This window comes from Lipophrys pholis, assembly GCF_963383615.2.
Source record: "Lipophrys pholis genome assembly, chromosome: 22".
NCBI classification, from domain to species: domain Eukaryota; kingdom Metazoa; phylum Chordata; class Actinopteri; order Blenniiformes; family Blenniidae; genus Lipophrys; species Lipophrys pholis.
The window spans coordinates 17525663-17542921 of NC_137644.1; the positions used below are offsets into that span (position 1 = coordinate 17525663).

At 40.9% G+C, this 17259-nt stretch overlaps 1 protein-coding gene across 1 annotated transcript in view; it reads left to right on the plus strand.

The window, feature by feature from the left end:
- iqsec3a (IQ motif and Sec7 domain ArfGEF 3a) overlaps positions 1-17259 on the plus strand; it is a gene marked incomplete at its 5' end in the record, with an annotated part of 96969 nt that overhangs the window by 71466 nt on the left and 8244 nt on the right. Inside the window, 8 exons of the mRNA XM_080492407.1 lie at positions 1281-1403; positions 4288-4454; positions 7671-7810; positions 11306-11431; positions 12661-12760; positions 13191-13349; positions 15731-15823; positions 17063-17106. Of these exons, the coding sequence (XP_080348533.1) occupies positions 1281-1403; positions 4288-4454; positions 7671-7810; positions 11306-11431; positions 12661-12760; positions 13191-13349; positions 15731-15823; positions 17063-17106 (952 nt within the window). The remainder of the gene's footprint in view (positions 1-1280; positions 1404-4287; positions 4455-7670; positions 7811-11305; positions 11432-12660; positions 12761-13190; positions 13350-15730; positions 15824-17062; positions 17107-17259) is intronic.

Here is a 17259-nt window from a genome sequence, read left to right on the forward strand (position 1 = left end):
AAGTGTTAATAACCGCTTCATTTATAGAGCTTTTTTTTTTTTTTTTTTAACTGCAGAAACTAGAAACGTGAGTAGGAGGAGTATTTCTTGTAGTAACAGTGCCAGTGAGGTCAGTGATGATACTAATTTGAGCAGCGTGTTGTTGAGTGTATTCTCTTTGTTTGCAGATTTTTGCTGTGGTTGTATGCAGCCTGTAAGGCAGAACTGTAGACTCAGCTATCTGATTTCTTTTTTTTTTTTCTGCTGGAGCAGCATGTGTCACAGTCAAGTACTCACCTCATTAACTCTCGTTGTTCCCAGTAATCCATCTTAAAGTATCGTGTGTGTGTGTGTGTGTGTGTGTGTGTGTGTGTGTGTGTGGGCATGTACACTAGTATTTTCTGCTGTGCCAGTAGGGAAAAGATCAGAGGCAGAAGGCGACGTCTTGACGCCGCTATGTGATGCATGTTCAGTACTGAGGATTTTGAGATCAACTCGATTATTTCTCTTTTGAACACGCTGTCCCAAGCCAAAAAAAAAAAAAAAAGACTGATAGCGGCAGAGGCAGATTGATTTATTTTTAAATAGTATAGATATGTTCAAAGTGATAGAAAAAAAACCTCCTCAGTCTCATAGTTTAATTATCATTCAGCTTTTCTACCTCAACACAAAATTCCACACTAAAAAGGGAGAAACTTTTAAACCCCTCGCCCTGTTTTCAAAGTCACCTTTCACTTCAAACCTCATTTAACCTCTAAATTTCCCATGTCGTATTTATCTTCCCTGAACCCACTGGACAGCATCTTTTGCTTTTTTTAATTAAAGTCATTAAGCGAAGGTTGTCAGGTAATAGGAGGATTTTCTGCTCGAAGGCATTGTGTGTACTCGTGTGTGTGTGTGTGTGTGTGTGTGTGTGTGTGTGTGTGTGTGTGTGTGTGTGTGTGTGTGTGTGTGTGTGTGTGTGTGTGTGTGTGTGTGTGTGTGTGTGTGTGTGTGTGTGTGTGTGTGTGTGTGTGAGAAATAGCCAGTTGCAGACTTATATCTGCTGTCAGTGCGTGGCGAATGCATACAACTAGCAGAGAGGTGCTTTGACTAGGAAGCAGATCGGTGAGACGCCTTCGTCTTTTATCTTGGTTGTCCAAACGCGGGTTCATCCAGCCCACCGGTGAAGGAGCAAATACCATCACACGGATGTACTGCCCTGAATTCTGCAAATCAATTTTAATGTACTTTCTTCTTCCCGAGTCCTTTTCTACCCCTGCTTCCTGTCTAATCCCTCTCCCTCTCCGTTGCGCCACAAGCTGCGTGGTGGATGAGATGGATTTCTCAGGCATGGAGCTGGACGAAGCCCTGAGGAAGTTTCAGGCCCACATCCGTGTCCAGGGAGAAGCCCAGAAGGTGGAACGTCTTATCGAGGCCTTCAGGTACTTAGAAGAACAAATTCACACAGTTTAACTCGGGGTCTGTGGATATTGAAGGGGATGCTGAGGAGAGAGAAGGAAAAAAAAAAGACTAAACTAAACACTGTCACTCAAAAAGTACCTCGGGGCTGTGCTTGTCTTGCGGTGCTTCAGATGCAATTCAGGTTTTTATTTTTTCTGAAGTACAATCCTGAAAAGTGCAGCTGTGATTTGGGCAATACTTTTTTTTTCATTAGATATGTGTATACAAGAGTATCACAAAATCCATTCAGATAACCTTGACCATCATTCACACACAAACAGGAGCATGCGAACAAGCTCTTTCATTTCCAAGAAATGATGTGACCCGTGAGCATAGATACACAAGCCTTTTCAAATACACGTTATTCTTTACTTTCTGCACCGGTACACCCAAATGTTGACAATCCACCGAATAGCCCGATATCGCTGTGTAATTTCTGACCACAAGTTTGCAACTGGGCGACAATTTGCAGTGCAGCTGTGGCAACGGTATGTTAATACTAACTGTTTGCCCGTTTGCCCCCCACTGGAGTAACAACCACCTGTCACAGTTGTCAAGGTGCCCAATGAGGAGAAAAGCGGCAGCATTGTCATAGTCAGTGGGCAGAGAGGTTGGCACTGATTATGTTTGGACATCAGGCTGACTCTGCGTGCTATCGGGAGCAGGAGGGGGAGGTGGAGGAGGAGGGACGAGCTGAGAAAAGGGAGGAAAGAGGGGAAGAAAAAGGAAAGAGGGAGGATGGTTTATAAATAACCAGCGTTGCATAACCGCCATTGCCTCGCTGTGCCTGCCTCCCTCCCCTCCTCCTGGGCTTTGAATGGCCTCCAAACACACTCACTCACACACACACAGACACAGAAAGAGAGAAATCTCCAAAGTAAGTGAAGGGGATTTGAAGCAGCAGTGAAAAAAAAAAAAAAAGAAAAATAGAGGGGAGTGAAAAGCAGCCAGAAGACTCTGTATCTGCTGCGTCAGTGTACTAATGAATGAGCAAATATGAACCAACCAGCACCAAATCCTGCAGATAAATTCAGGTTGATTTTCTGCATAGTAGCAACATCTTTCAGAATCAATGTGTTTTATACTATATACAAAAAGCTATTTAGTTTTGTTTAGGTTTTTTTAAACATACCGTAATTATTCAATGTAGCTTTCAATGACTAATTGATTACGCCCTAAATGAGGCTGAACTGATTTGGAAAACGTCACTGAGTATCGCATTTGTAGACAAATCCACTCAGTGAGAAGCATCATGTGCCAGTTTACCGTCTCTTTCTTTTGTGTGTTTTTATGTGAAGGATAAGAAAATACTAGTGTTTAGGTTGTTTTTTTTCTCTGTGTTGTGGCACACATGGATTCACAGGCAGGATTGTTTGTTGCAGTTGAGTCACAGTTTACACACTTAGAGATGTGAATGAGTGTCTCTGTGCTTTTTCTGAAACAGTTTATCGAAATTCTCTAAAGCTTTTAAATTTTCACATGTATTGAAAAATGGATGAGCTGTACAAACCTCCGAGCGTTACCAACGTGCAACTACACAGTAACAAGGGTGTTCGTTTCCATTCAGACAGCTGAGTGGGTTTTCAAAAGAGCGTCACAGCCTTGTTTTAAACATGATGAGTGAATAAACACACGCCAAGTTCACATGGTGCACACACACACACACACACGCCTCCATTTGTCTGATTGTTCATACAGATGCCTTGCACTTTTAATGGAACGTTTCTGTAAAAGGGGTAAATTTATGGAACAATCCAGACAGGGAATCAAAAAGAATCTAAATCACATGCAAGATTTGAAAATTTGATTGAAACCAGCATATTATTAAAATTCAACGAAATGAAATAAGAGTATCATGAGAGAAAAATGATATGAGTGAGAGTGGCTGTGCAGGCCTCTCAGACTTTGTTTATTATGATCATTATAAAGTAATTTCTGCTCCCTTTCATTCAGAAGTTCACAAACTTTTGCCTGTATATTGTTTACATTTTTGTTTTGTTTTGTCAATGAATGAAATAAAACGAAGTAATTTACTAACTAACCAACTAAATAATGTGTTTTCTTAAGTACAGACACATATACTCTGCATTCAAAACAAAACTATGCATCCATAAATGTTTTTGTAACCACACATGACAGCTGTATGTTCAGTCCACACTTTTTTATTTAATCACACTGCACAAGTACTTTGTCATATTAATTAATGCTTTTGAACCAACAGTGTTTATCTTGTTGGAGAAAATATCAATTATTAGATGATCAAAACTTTTGTTTTTCTACCAAACTTCATTTTTCAAATGTTTTTCTTTTAGCAGACAGTATTTCGGCGTAGCACGCACACACTCACCTATACGAGCATTGTTCAATCCATTAATGCTGGGGGCAGCTCGAAGCTTCACATGAAGCCAGGGGGGAAATTAAAGCCATAACTCTCATGTTCAGTTGGACACCCTCATCATCAGCTTGTGTCGTGACTTTTATGAGCTTGTAGTATGTTGAAAGATCCCTTTGTGTTTACAGCATAATGCATCGCATCCTCATGGTATACTTGTTATCTTTTCTTCGGGTGCTTTTCATCTTTTCTAAAATGACCGTATCTCAGTGTCTTCTTTCTTATGCATGCGTCCCTCCTCCCGAGTCGCATCTTCTCCCAAAGCAATTCCTCCCACCTCCTTCCCCTTTTCCTCGGGCTCCAATATAAAGGGCTTTCATCCATCATACATAAAGACCTGATGTCTCTTTGATATATTACATTCACGTAAAAGCAAATGCTGTACCGAAATATTGAAATAAAATGAAACAGTTTTATCTTTTCTCTTCCATTTATTAATTTTTTTTCTTTCCCCCTTGCTTTCGGTCCCACAGCCAACGCTACTGCATGTGTAATCCTGATATAGTGCAGCAGTTCCACAATCCAGACACCATCTTCATCCTGGCCTTCGCCATCATTCTGCTCAACACCGACATGTACAGCCCCAACATCAAGCCTGACCGCAAGATGCTGCTGGAGGACTTCATACGCAATCTACGAGGTACGGGACGTGGCATTTGTCTTAGACACATTAAGGGAGTTAAAATGAGATTATTTAGTTGGCATAATCTGCTCAAGCGGGGAGGAGATGTGTTTTAGGTGCATATATGCCCGAGGTACAGTCATACAGTGTTTAGCCCTCTAAAAGTAGAATACTTATTATTGAGCCAGGGCTTGGGGGCTATTTTATTTATTTATTTATTTTTTACGTGTGGAAGCTTGGGTTTTCTTTAAGTACTACTGTTTCCTCTGGCATGCATGTGAAGTTAGTGGGTGAATCTAAATTGCGCTGCGTGTGTGACTGCCTGGTGGATTCACCAATAGTCAGACGAATTGGCTCAAAGCTGTTTTATATGGACAAATAGTATAGAAGACGGATGGGTGGGTAAATAGACTTCACTTGTAGAGCTAAGAATGTCAAGATCACACATTTGAAAGTAAAACATATTGCAGGATACAATTTAGTTTGCTGTTGGCCATCTTCGTTTTCTGCTTCAATAACTCAAAAATACCAATAACACACATTTAAAATCATTTTTTTGAGGGAAGTAATAAAAAAAACAAGAACTGTCAATACCAGTGACAGATTTTGAGAAGAAAAATGCAGATTCCACAACAGGGTTTCCATTGTTTGCCAGCTAAAGGTATAAATCCACCACGAAAATTAAATACACCAGAGAGAGAAAGAATTCAGAAACCAGAATGTCCAGTTTTTCTCGCCACGATAAGCATCAGGCATCGACAACTAACTAAATCTAGCATCAATCTGCAATGTCCTGCAGTGGTAATCCCAACGAAATGGAGCAGCTGAAAGTCACTGTGAAATAGTGGTATTCCAAATAAAGAAATACCGGATGAGGAAGCGCATGCTAAAGGATCAGAAACGCACCTAAATCCTGCTTTAGAGCAAGGCAGCAGATACAACCATGAATCAGTAGGAGTGTCTGACCGATTTTGGATCTGCATTCAATCACTCCCCCCCATAAATTTTATGGGATAAGAGTAAGGTTATATTTCTTCCCCTGCCGGTCTTGCTTTACATGTTCACTCACAGCGCTGCGGGTGAAAAGCACCTGTAAATCCTCCCTGTAATATGCAGACAGATGCTCGTTTGCTGAACGCTGACGAAGAAACAGGAGCGTTGTCGTTTTTCCTCTCCCCCTGTGCAATCAATCAGGGACCGCTGAGGTCGATGCAGAACAACTTTAATAGATTCATCCAGACTGTTCCTCACAATTAAATTAAGTTGGAAAATCAATTTCAACATCTTATGCAAATTAAAATATGCCAGTCTCTTGTGGTTTCTCTATTTTTCTTCTGCTTTGCTTTTTCCCCCCACTTGTGTCTCCCGATCCTATTTCTTATCTTGTTTTCTGTCCGATTATGTTGTCTGTTTAGTCATCCGTCTTTCCCTCTTTGCATTCCGTTTCTCGCTCCTCTTTTCTTCCCGGTCGGGTCTGTCTCATGCGCTGGCAAGGAGAATAGTTTCTTTTGCTAACTGGCTAAGCTAAAATGCAATTATGCACCAGACACGAGTGGTAATGAAGAACCAAGGAACATTTATTATCTCAATTAAAACAGATTGTCTGCATCAAAGCCGCTCCACAAAGGGGAAACATAACAGAAAACAGATTTTCCCGTTTTGCCATAATTAATCTTGTGTGCCTATTCACATTTTCTTTCTTTTTCTTTTTTTCTGGATGGTGTCGGAATTTCAAACCGTTTCCCCATGGTGGCCTCACGTTCAGCAAGTTTTACATGGAAGTGAATTGATGCATTTTCTTTTGTTGAGTCCAATTTAAAGAGGCTGATTGAGGATAAGTCTGCTTGCAGATCATCAAAAAGTCCATTGGCTCTCGCTTGATATCTGGCCTGGTTTTTTGGGGGGGGGGTTTTATGGATTTGGCCAAGCCGAGTCTGAATCTGGCAGATGCATTGAAGGACGGAGCGGGGTGACCTGCTCTTTGGCAGGACGCTGACCTGGTTCAGGATTCACTCAGTCTGCTTGAGTGAGGTTGACCCGCCAGAATGGCTCTATTTGGATTTATCTTTCCTGACTTGGACGGAAACTCTTAGTTTTGTGTCTCAATAAAATACTTGGAAACACGTTTTTTTTCTACTAATTGCCGAGGTAATATATGTTTCTGAACATAATTGTACAGATATTGAAGCATCCATGCCAGCCTCTTGTCAGACACATGGATGGTGTTTCAATGTACACTGTTGAGTTGAAGTCTTTCGTGGAGTAATAAAAAAAAAGAGTAATAAAAATGCCACCTATTACTCTATACTCACGTTTCCCTGTGGTCATCTCATCTCCCCGTGACACCATAATGTGCAGCGATGTCTCGGCGGTGTCCCGCTGCGCCGTCACTTGTGGCGGCTTCATTTTCTCCAAACACATCCTGGCCCATTGAAAACCCAATGTAGCACGCAGCCCGGTGCAGCTGTGTGGATATAATGGGGAGCATCTTGAGGGCAACCCGTCAGCCAAATGACATGTGGCTTTACCTTCGTCAACATGCCTCGGCACTCCAACTGCGTCTGCGTCGCAGACAGGAAATCCTCCAGGATCTCAACCTTTCACTCGCCAGTTAACCTGCTCTGTCATCACCTAATGGAGGTGATGAAAGGCAGAAAGTCAAAGAAGAAGCGAGAGGAGTATTGATTCTAACATTCTTTGCAGAAATTTGCAAATAACTTTACATTTACGGAAGTAATTTTTTGGTGTAACTGGTCCTTGGGAGAGTAGTTCCAATGAAACATACTTTTCACTTTTAATTGAGTACAATTCTTATGAAAAGAAAAACACGTATTTTATTGTTATGCTTGGAAAATGCTTAGTACCTTTATTTTCTACTGACATATACAGAAAATAGAGAATTCTATTTACTCTGGTGCAGAAACTTGGACAGGTTGATTATATTTTGATTTACGGTTGCTTAGCCATTATCCAAGTACTACTCAAGTAATTTTTTGGGACCTTTACTCTTTCCTTTTTAATGAGTAAACACTACTTGTTGCATTTTAATGTTACGTGCTTGTCGCCTGCTGCATTTCAGCCAGAACGGAGACGCCATGGCTCCCCTGCCACTGTTAAAACAGCTGTCACTCCATATTCCTCCAGACGGACAGGGCTGTCTGCTGAAATTTACAAAGCCTGTCCTGTGATGTGTGTGTGTACGCATCGCGAGTGATCAGCCTTTTCTTGTTCAAGGTGTGGATGACGGCGCAGACATCCCCAGAGACATGGTGGTGGGAATCTACGAGAGGATACAACTGAGGGAGTTGCGCTCCAACGAAGACCACGTCACCTACGTCTCCAAGGTCGAGCAGTCCATCGTAGGCATGAAAACCGTAAGGAGACACAGGAACATGCACGTTATATGGAAAAAGAAGATGGTTTTGTTTTCTCGACCTGCACCAAAACTGAATATTCTACACACACACACACACGAAAACTTGTTGACTGTTTGCCAAGTCACCCACTCATTATTCAAGCCCTTATCACCATCACCTAGCCATGGTAGTGTTAGCGCAGCACATTTATTACTCATTAAGTGTCTCATCAGCAGCTCAATCATTACTTCAGGTCATTACTCCGGCTGTATACCTCATTAACAACCAAGATACACGTCTTTTTTTTTTTTTTCAAACAGTTTAAGGTTAAAAGACTTTAATGCAAGATTAAAAATAAGATACACTTAATAACCACGGTAGGAGTATTTCTCTGCAATTTTCTTTGTGGCTTTCAGAGTATTTGGTTTTATAATTGACTGATTACACAGATCCATTTGGGAATATATCGCCTGTGCCCATTTAAAGTTTCAACAGCTTCGGGAATTATGAATTAATTTTATCAGTGCTGAGGGCGTCTGATTTCTTTATTTATTAAATACAGATAAAGGTTTTTTTTTCTCCCCCTGAAGGTCCACAACTAACTTTACAAACCTATATATCAAAGATTTAGCAAATACAAATTAGTTAAGATTTCATAGACTAAAAGTTGTCGGATATATTAAACTGATTGCACTGAAATAGACACAGCTGAAGAATATGTTCTACTTATATATTAGTTGTTAAAATTAACTGCGCTGGCAAACAGGAACTATGATGCGACACTCATTCTGAGGCAGTACTTGGCTCTTGGTCTCCGGGTGCTTCCGAATTGTCCCTCCTTTCTCCTTTCCTATCCACTTCTCCTTATAACCGTGGATGACGTCACAGGGTTAAGGAAAGGCGATCAGACCGTACTTCCACTAGGTGACGTAATAATAATCCGATGGTGGCGCAGGTTAGTGATGTCAGCCGTGGTGAAAAAAACTACAAATTTCCGAAAATGGACTACAAAAAGCAAATTTCTACCACTTTCCCCTGAGGCTCTAACCACCGATATAATCTCAAATATGACAAGGTTTGAATGTAAATCAAAGGAAAAGAGGAACTAAAGTAAAACGGCTGCCAGGTGAATAAAGAACCAAACTGAGAATAGGCTGCACAAAAACTTTACTGTGTTCGTTTTACAGCACACGCATAACATTCATAGTTGGAATCTGGGTTCTAGATTATTTAAAATTGTTCAAGGCAGATTATTGCTTTGGTAACTTTCATGATCTGCTCCCTTTTCAGTCATCCTGAGTTTGGATGAGCGGGTCCCTTTAAATGTTGTTGCTGCAAGGAATTGTGGGGCATCATGAGCTGGTCTCCTTTGGTAAAGGAAGCATCAGTGGTTCCGAGGCTAAAGGAGGTTCTAAAGGAAGCAACAAGCCTCCTTTCCTTAGCTTATAGAGAATTCCAATGCTCCTTATCATGGCCGCCACTTAAACATTTCTGGCGGTTAAGGAAAGTGTATAGGAAAGGAGATAGGAGGGACTATTCTGACGCACCCTATTTCTCCCACTCGGTAGTTTCAAGGTTAATCGTGTCCATGATCCATACCTGTAAATGGTAGCGTCTCAACGTAAATTCTTATTTTAGATGATCATCGTGCATACACCCTGTTAACCTTCCAAATGACATTGAAACTCAAAAGAAGTGTCTCTTTGTGATAGATGAGTATCATATAGGATGACGGAGAGACTGCTGTCATAGCCAAAACAATGATGGATTGTAGTGACAGGAAGTGACTATTTCTGCTGTGAGAAGACGACGCAGATAAAGTTTCTTCCTTTGGAACCACAACCCAGCCGGCGTCTGAATGCCTGCATTGTATATTGTAAACTTCTTATCTCCAACACCGAGCAGAAGTCGCCTGCATGAGATAAATTTCCCTGTATGACTGGTAAATATTTGATGACTCAATGAATGCTGAGTAGCGAGCCTTCTTGAATTTGATGAAGTAGCTTTGTATCCACAAGTTTTCCTGTGAGCACTGTTCACATATCCTTAAATATTTGATGAGGTTACCATTTGTAAGATGAGTTTAGTCTCGTAAATTCGTCCGTTAATGAACATATTGGCAAATTTCTCTCAAACAGTTTCATAATAATCCTGTTGGGGCTCTTTTTTTTCTTTTCTGGGCGAATGAGCAAGAGGCACTCCAGCCTAATGACATCTTCACATGTCTGTGACATTATTGTAATTAGAAAGCAGGGTTGAGCTGGAGTCTGCATGCCCTGTTGAAACAAGAGATAAGAGAGCAGCAGGAGAGGAACAGTTAATTCCTGGTGCATTGCAAATCTTTCTCACACGGAGAGGGAGGGAAAATTGGAAACGCATATATACACAAACCCCCCCCCCCAAAAAACCTGAAGAAAGGTTGTGCATATTTGTATTTTTTCTGGAATCAATTTGACTGCTGCTGTTTGGATTGCAGCGGTGATCGAGCTCGGTAAGCCGAGCGAGACAAGTCAGACACGAGTGTGAAAGGGTGGGAACACGATTAGATCTCTCTCCGAAGGCATGAACCGTTTTTGCAGGGTAATCTGCTTAAACCTGGAAAAGCACTTTATTCCAAGAGGGCAAAGCCAGGCCTTTAAGGACAGCTGAAAAAAATCTTTACATTAGACCTCCAAGAGGAGTGCATTCATGCCACCACTTTCGCTAATCCGGTTTAGTCACGAGTACAAGCCAGGAACTAGATTTAGGTCTTGGGAAAAAAAATTAATTAAAAAAACAAGAAAGATTTAGCAGTAGTGATATCTCTCCCAACATCTTTGTTCAAGGCTACTACATTAAAGTAACCAGAAACTTAAGTAGACACAGATTAAGCTTTTTTCAAAGTAGCATGTATTTGTCGAAACCTGAGCTGAGCTCAGTAAAATCATCGAACTCTTTCACTTTGATTTGTCGCTCCAATGATCCTCCTCTTTAACATTTAAGAAATGCCTGTAGGCATCATGTTGGGTTTCTCTCTTTTAAAAGATCCTAGAAATGACTGTGTTGTATGTGGTGCTATATAAATAAAGTTGAATCGGATTGAATTGAATTACTCTATGTAAAAGAGCAAAAATAAATGCCTTCCGTTATTTTGATGACTACATTTATTACTTTCATTACAATTGGATTTAGATTATTCTGAACAAGAACTTTTTGTGGATTAAATTCAATCCCACACCTTTTCCCTTCCATATGCCTACATTTCTTAAATGTTAAAGAGAAAAGAAGAAATATACAATTGAAGTGTGTGTCCAGTATCCCTTAAAAATGTCATCCTGCAACAAAACATGGAGATAAAGGCCTCCTCAGATTAGAAAACATCTCTATATTTACTCAAAAAAGATGATACATAAAGTCTCCAGTTTTGTTTCTCTTGGTCTTCGTCACTCCTGAATCATTTATGTGTCATTTCATCAGAATAACTCAGGGTCTAATTTTACTTCCCGAATCTTTGTTTCCACTGTTTGTTTTTAGGTTCTCTCCGTCCCTCATAGAAGACTAGTTTGCTGTAGTCGACTTTTTGAGGTGACCGATGTCAACAAGGCCCAGAAACAAGCAGCACACCAGAGAGAAGTCTTCCTTTTCAATGATCTCATTGTGGTAAGTACGCGGAAAGCTTTTTTTTTTTTTTTTTTTTACTCCCAATTAAATTGAGGATAATTAAGGATTCAGAGTGACAATTTTTTCTGGATTTTTCTTGTTTTGTTTTGTTTTTTTCTTGTATTCTTCTGAAATGGATATTTCTGCTACACCGTCAAGTTTCAAAGCTGCTTATTCTTCCGTGACAGCTGCAATGCACCATCACCGACTTCCACTACGAGCCATATCTTCAAGGCGCCTCCTCTTTTATGTGGTTTCATAACTCAGGCCTCTCTGGCCATTTCGTTTAATAATAAATCGTGGCGAACGCAGTGTTTCAGTGCGTCCATAAGCAAAGATGTGTTCCCAGCAAAGCAGCGCTACAAGCCGTGTTTCCACCGGAGTCACGGCGCAGATTGGAAAACTATCAAGGGTTTAATGTTGGACGTAATGTGCTCATTAGGGGTCATCTATCCACCGTATTTAACTGCTCTCATAATTACGTCAAGTGTTTATCTAAGTCTCGCGCCACGCAGCAAACAGCAGAGCAGCTGTTTTTTTTCTTTCTTTTTAAATCAAAGCATGAAAGTAATTGGGAGCTCCAGGAAAGGAGGTTTATAAGGCCGATTTGAAGTAAAAGGAAGAAGAAGTGATTCTCCAACATCACAGTGGATTTTTATTTTTTTTGTTCATTTGGCACTTAAAGTTAGTGGTGTGATATATTCCAGCGAGAGCATTTTCTCGTGTCGGCTTTGAAAGCAGGTTTGAAAGATTTTACCACGAAATGAGAGTGATGGGGGCCGTTCTTTGAATTGGGCCCCTGTTCTAGCTGCTTGAACATGTCAAGAAGCATTTTAAACTGCTAATGTGATATATTGGTTTTAATACTCCACAGTAGCGCTGCAGCGCAGATCTCATCGTTCTTCATCCGGAACGTCATTCAATGAAAAACCTATAACATCTCTAATACATCCTGATAAAAAAAAACCTTGCAAATCCATTGTTTCTTCATACATATTTGGCCTCTTGTGGTAGAACTGGAGCCCTAAGAAGGTTGTAGTGTATGTTAACATGGAGTGTCTGCTATTTGAATTACTTTCAAATGATCAAAAGGTTCTTTCTTAGCCGCGCTGCTCTGTGATATGGAAATCTTAGTTACATTTAAATAGTTCGGAAGTGTCAAGAACATAGAAATGAAATATTTTGATGGGGGCTCCTGTCATTCAAAACTGTTTTGTTTTCCGATGCAGATCTTGAAGCTTTGTCCAAAGAAAAAGAGCTCTGCGGCCTACACATTCTGCAAAGCCATGGGCCTTCTTGGCATGCAGTTTCACCTTTTTGAAAATGAATGTAAGTGACAGTGACAAATAAATCATTGTTGAAGCCCATTATATTCATCAAAGGAGTAGACCATAAGTCTTGATCTGACCTTGGCGTCTCAATAATATAATCTAGTAAATCCATTTGACAACGGCTGTATGACATTGATTTATCTAAAAGGGGTAATATATGCACAATGGGTATTTCTTTCTTCATCACCGACATCGTCCCTTTCTACTTTTTGAAATATCATCCTTCCAGTCTCTTCAGTCTATTCACCATGAAATTTTTCCAAAAATATAAAAAAATTCTACTAAAGTGCTTGTTTTTGTTAAAAAATTATAATAAAAAAAAGGCTCTGAAACACCTCCAGTTTTAATGGACCTTTTCCAACATTTTTGCTCCATTCACACCTGTAAGAAACCCAGTAACAAGTGACACTGTCCTCTAAACTTCACAGACTACCCTCATGGAATCACCATCCTCTCACCGTTTGGCTCAGACAAAAAGCAGGTACTCCACTTCTGCGCCCAAAGTGCTGAGGAGCTGCTCAAGTTTGTGGAGGACCTGAAAGAATCGATCGCTGAGGTGTCGGAAATGGAGCAAATACGCATTGAGTGTGAGTACCTGTGACAAATATTTACCTCTTCCTTAAAAAGACATTAAAGGACTATGAAGAAATTGACCTTCCATATCACTGTTCCGGATAATGGTGAGTTATGTGCTCGCCGACTGTATGTCAATTTATTTTCCATTTAACATCCAAGAGCCACTGGTGGAGAAAGTTCAAGCAGGCACAGGAAGAAAAATGCAAACTCCACAAAGCCCAGTTTAAACCCACGGGATTCCATCATTGTGGCCCTCCTACATATACAACTTTCACCTTCAGCCTTCACGTCCTGTACCTGGACTGGTTGAGAAAGACAGAAAATCTCATTCACTCTCACACGAGTCACCAGTTGACCTAAAAAGCAAGTTTCCTTGGCTGTAGAAGGAAACGAGAGAATTCAATCACCCTCAGGGAGAACATGAAAATGCTGCACCCCTAAACCCCAAACTTAGGCTCTGTTTACACAACGACATTTCAAGTGAAAACGCATCAATTCTGCATTTTCAGTTCAGAAAGGTTTCGTGTTCGCGATACTGGAGACTCTCAACTGGGAAATTATCAAGACCCACTGGGGGTCATGACACTCTGGAGGCCTCCATTGTTGTTTCCATCCACTCACGTGAGTGCAGAAGAACTATTTACTGCGGCCGTGGTGCACATGGGCAGTTGCTGCATTTCAGAAAAGTTGCATTATCTCCATCCATCCATCTTCTTTCCCACTTATCCAGTTCAGGGTCGTGGTGAGGTGCATAATCTGCCCTTTACAATTTGGACAGAGAAAACTTGTAAACAAGGCCTTAGACACAAACTAGGGACCTTCTCGCTATAAAGAACAGTGCCAACCACTACACTGTTGTACAGCGCTGCCCTCCTGCACAATAGTCCTGAAGTAGCCTTAGACATAAACGCTATGAAATACTTCAGTGAGAATTTGACATAAATAATATTGAGTCTGCACAACCGAAAGATTACCTGTAACTCATTGGAATGCCTTCATGGATTGTGGGTAAATCTAAAGTGTCTATATTCCTCATATTAAAAAGCACCCTGTGACAGAAGAAGGATTAACATTGTATTATGTTTTGAATCAAAATAATGTTGATCCGGTTAATTCTGTGTGTCAGGATCAATGCATACTTGGATCAGAGACGTGAATCAGAAGTCATCCTTCATTTTGTTTTTTAATGACTCACTGACTTGGAGTCACTATTTTGTTCATGTAGGTGCACTCACTTTTGCATTTTGTTTCCTTTGGTGCACTGCAGCTCAAACAGACTGCAGGAGGGCAGCGGAGTAGATTGAAGGTGAAAATAGGCCGACGTTTCCTCAAAGCAGCCAGGCGTCTAAGTTGTTTGGGCTCGCGTGCATCAGAGACTCTCCAGACAATCAGGCGTTGCTACTTACACTCGCATGTACTCAGACACACATGGAAATTCCTGACGATCCGGAGCCCGGCTCCCGCCTGCGGGCGTCAATGAGAGCATCCCTGTTGGGATTTGATGCAACTGCCTCAGCCTTCACTGAGAGGTAGGTGCCTGCAGCCCGCGGAGAGCAAGCAGCAGCATATGGAGACAGGCAAGGGGTTGACAGAAGGAACTTGTTTTTTTTTTCTCTGTAGAGCTGCACAAAGGATAGACAGCTACCTCGAACAAAAAAAAAACACACACACACACACGTACGCTGGCACACGCATACAAATGAGAATACAAGTTGAGACACTTTTATTGGATTCTACTCGGGATGTGAAAAAATTAACATTTGCAGAATATGCAACACCAAAGCTGCAATTTGGTGTACTTCCCTTCTACGAGTTTTGTTTAATTGCTGGATGGATTTCTCTCGTACGTGGCTCCATTTAAACTAAGACGGTCTATAATGGAATTGATTATCATATTGCAGTCGCCAACTCTCTCTTTACCAACACAGATCCAACAATGCATGAAGTACATCGTTTTTGTTTGCTGTTCAGTCAATGGAGCTATAATGTATGTATTTGCAATGAATAGATGAAACATGCAAATTAAATGTATTCTCAATAGAGGACTAGTTTTTAGAAGGCATCAGAGTTCGAAAGCGCTGCAGTGCTACAAACAAAACAACATTTAGTAATCATGATTGGAAATGGCATGTAATTACCATCAAGTGTGAAGTTTAATGAGTGAGAAGGAGAGTTGGATTTTGAGCTCGCAAGGCGAGCGAGAGAAGGGGGAAAAGACACGATCATGTGCATGAACGAGAAATATAAGCGCCGACTTCTGGAAGAAGGATCTATGTCAGGTAACGGTGTCAGTCTTTAACCGTCTCCGTCTACCCGTCTAATCCACTTCCTCTGCTCTCTGTCATGGTGATTATGAGGATGATCATTTGTTTTTGTTTTCTCTCCTCCACAGGGGAGCTGGAGAAGCAGCAGGGAGCCAAGGCGCACTCGGTAAAGAACAATGGCACACAGCTCGAGCTGCGTGGCAAACAGGGCTCCCCATCAGGTGTGTGTGTGTGTGTGTGTGTGTGTGTGTGTGTGTGTGTGTGTGTGTGTGTGTGTGTGTGTGTGTGTGTGTATGTGTGTATGTGTGTGTGTGTGCCGTGCCGCTTTTTCGAATCCACTCTAAATGTACTGAGGCACGTGACAGTGAATTAAAGCTGCCTTCTGCTTTTATGAATTGATCGTCTAAAAGCGACCACAAACATATTCATTTTAAAGCTTGTCGTTTTTCATCTTCAAAAACCTTGGATTAGTTCAATTTTATTTACTTAAATAACCTTAAATCTTTCTGTTTCGGAATTCATGACACAGAAAACGAAATACTTACCATGTTTAACACTTGACTTGAGTCTATATCTGACGTTTACGATAAGTTCTGAAGAATTGAGCTTTGTTTTACTTTTGGCAACTCAGACAAGTACAATAATTAGGACTCTGAATGGAGCGAAGTTGGGGGCTCCCAAAACTGATGAAATTGAAGGCTGGTAAGGAGGTTCCTCTTTCATATCTAAACGAATGTTGACTCAGCACTGAAAAGGGACCAGCATGTCTAAAGACCTTGCTTTTAATTCCCTGGTGATATTTAAAGACAATGCCAAATCAGGTAGCAGGAATTAACTTGGAAAGCTCTTCCTGCAGTTTTTAATGGTAGTTTTACTCAACTGATTATCTAATGGCTGTATGTATTGATAATTTCCGTTGTAGTGATCTTTATGTGTGATTCTTTTCCTGTTGTCTTTCTCAAAAAAGGTTCCTGACCTCAATGTTTTTCTCAGTAAAGTTTATTCATCCACATATACGACATGCAGATAAACACTGTCGGAAAGCGGTTTTAACCTCAAAATGAAAAAGCAACACTATTCTTGTAAAGCAGGTCAGACTCTGACTCTAACTTCTAACACAGTCCCTGTTTGGAGGCTTTGCATTAGATAACGTCAACAAATACACTTGTCAGCCAACAGACGTGAGGATTTATGTTTTATTCGTCTTTTACAAGAGATGTTGATGAGTAACTGTTATCTGTTGGGTTGGCGCAGAAATCGAGAGCTTGACAGTCTCGTCTTAGTAATAGAGGCTGAGCAGTCACCTTTCATTTCTTTTCATTTTCAGTCAAACCATTTAATTCATATTCTTAAAATATTTAATGCTGCAGTGTAAGAGCAGTTGTGTTTAACACAGATTATTTTGCTGCCACCTTTGCCCCATCCTTTTGGCTTTCCTTCCATTTTACCCCCGTCTTTAGGAAACCAGGAGGTAGATGACAGAAGTGGACACAATGCACTCGAGGTAAGTGCTTAGCGGCAGGTCCATTTCCCAAACAACAGGTAAGTCAGCGCAGTGAGAGGCAGCACAGTGTGTCAGGAAAGCAGCAGGATGAGATAGGAAGAAATCCCAGGACTGGTCATATCTCTCAGACCAGAGGCGTCAAGCAAGTGTGGG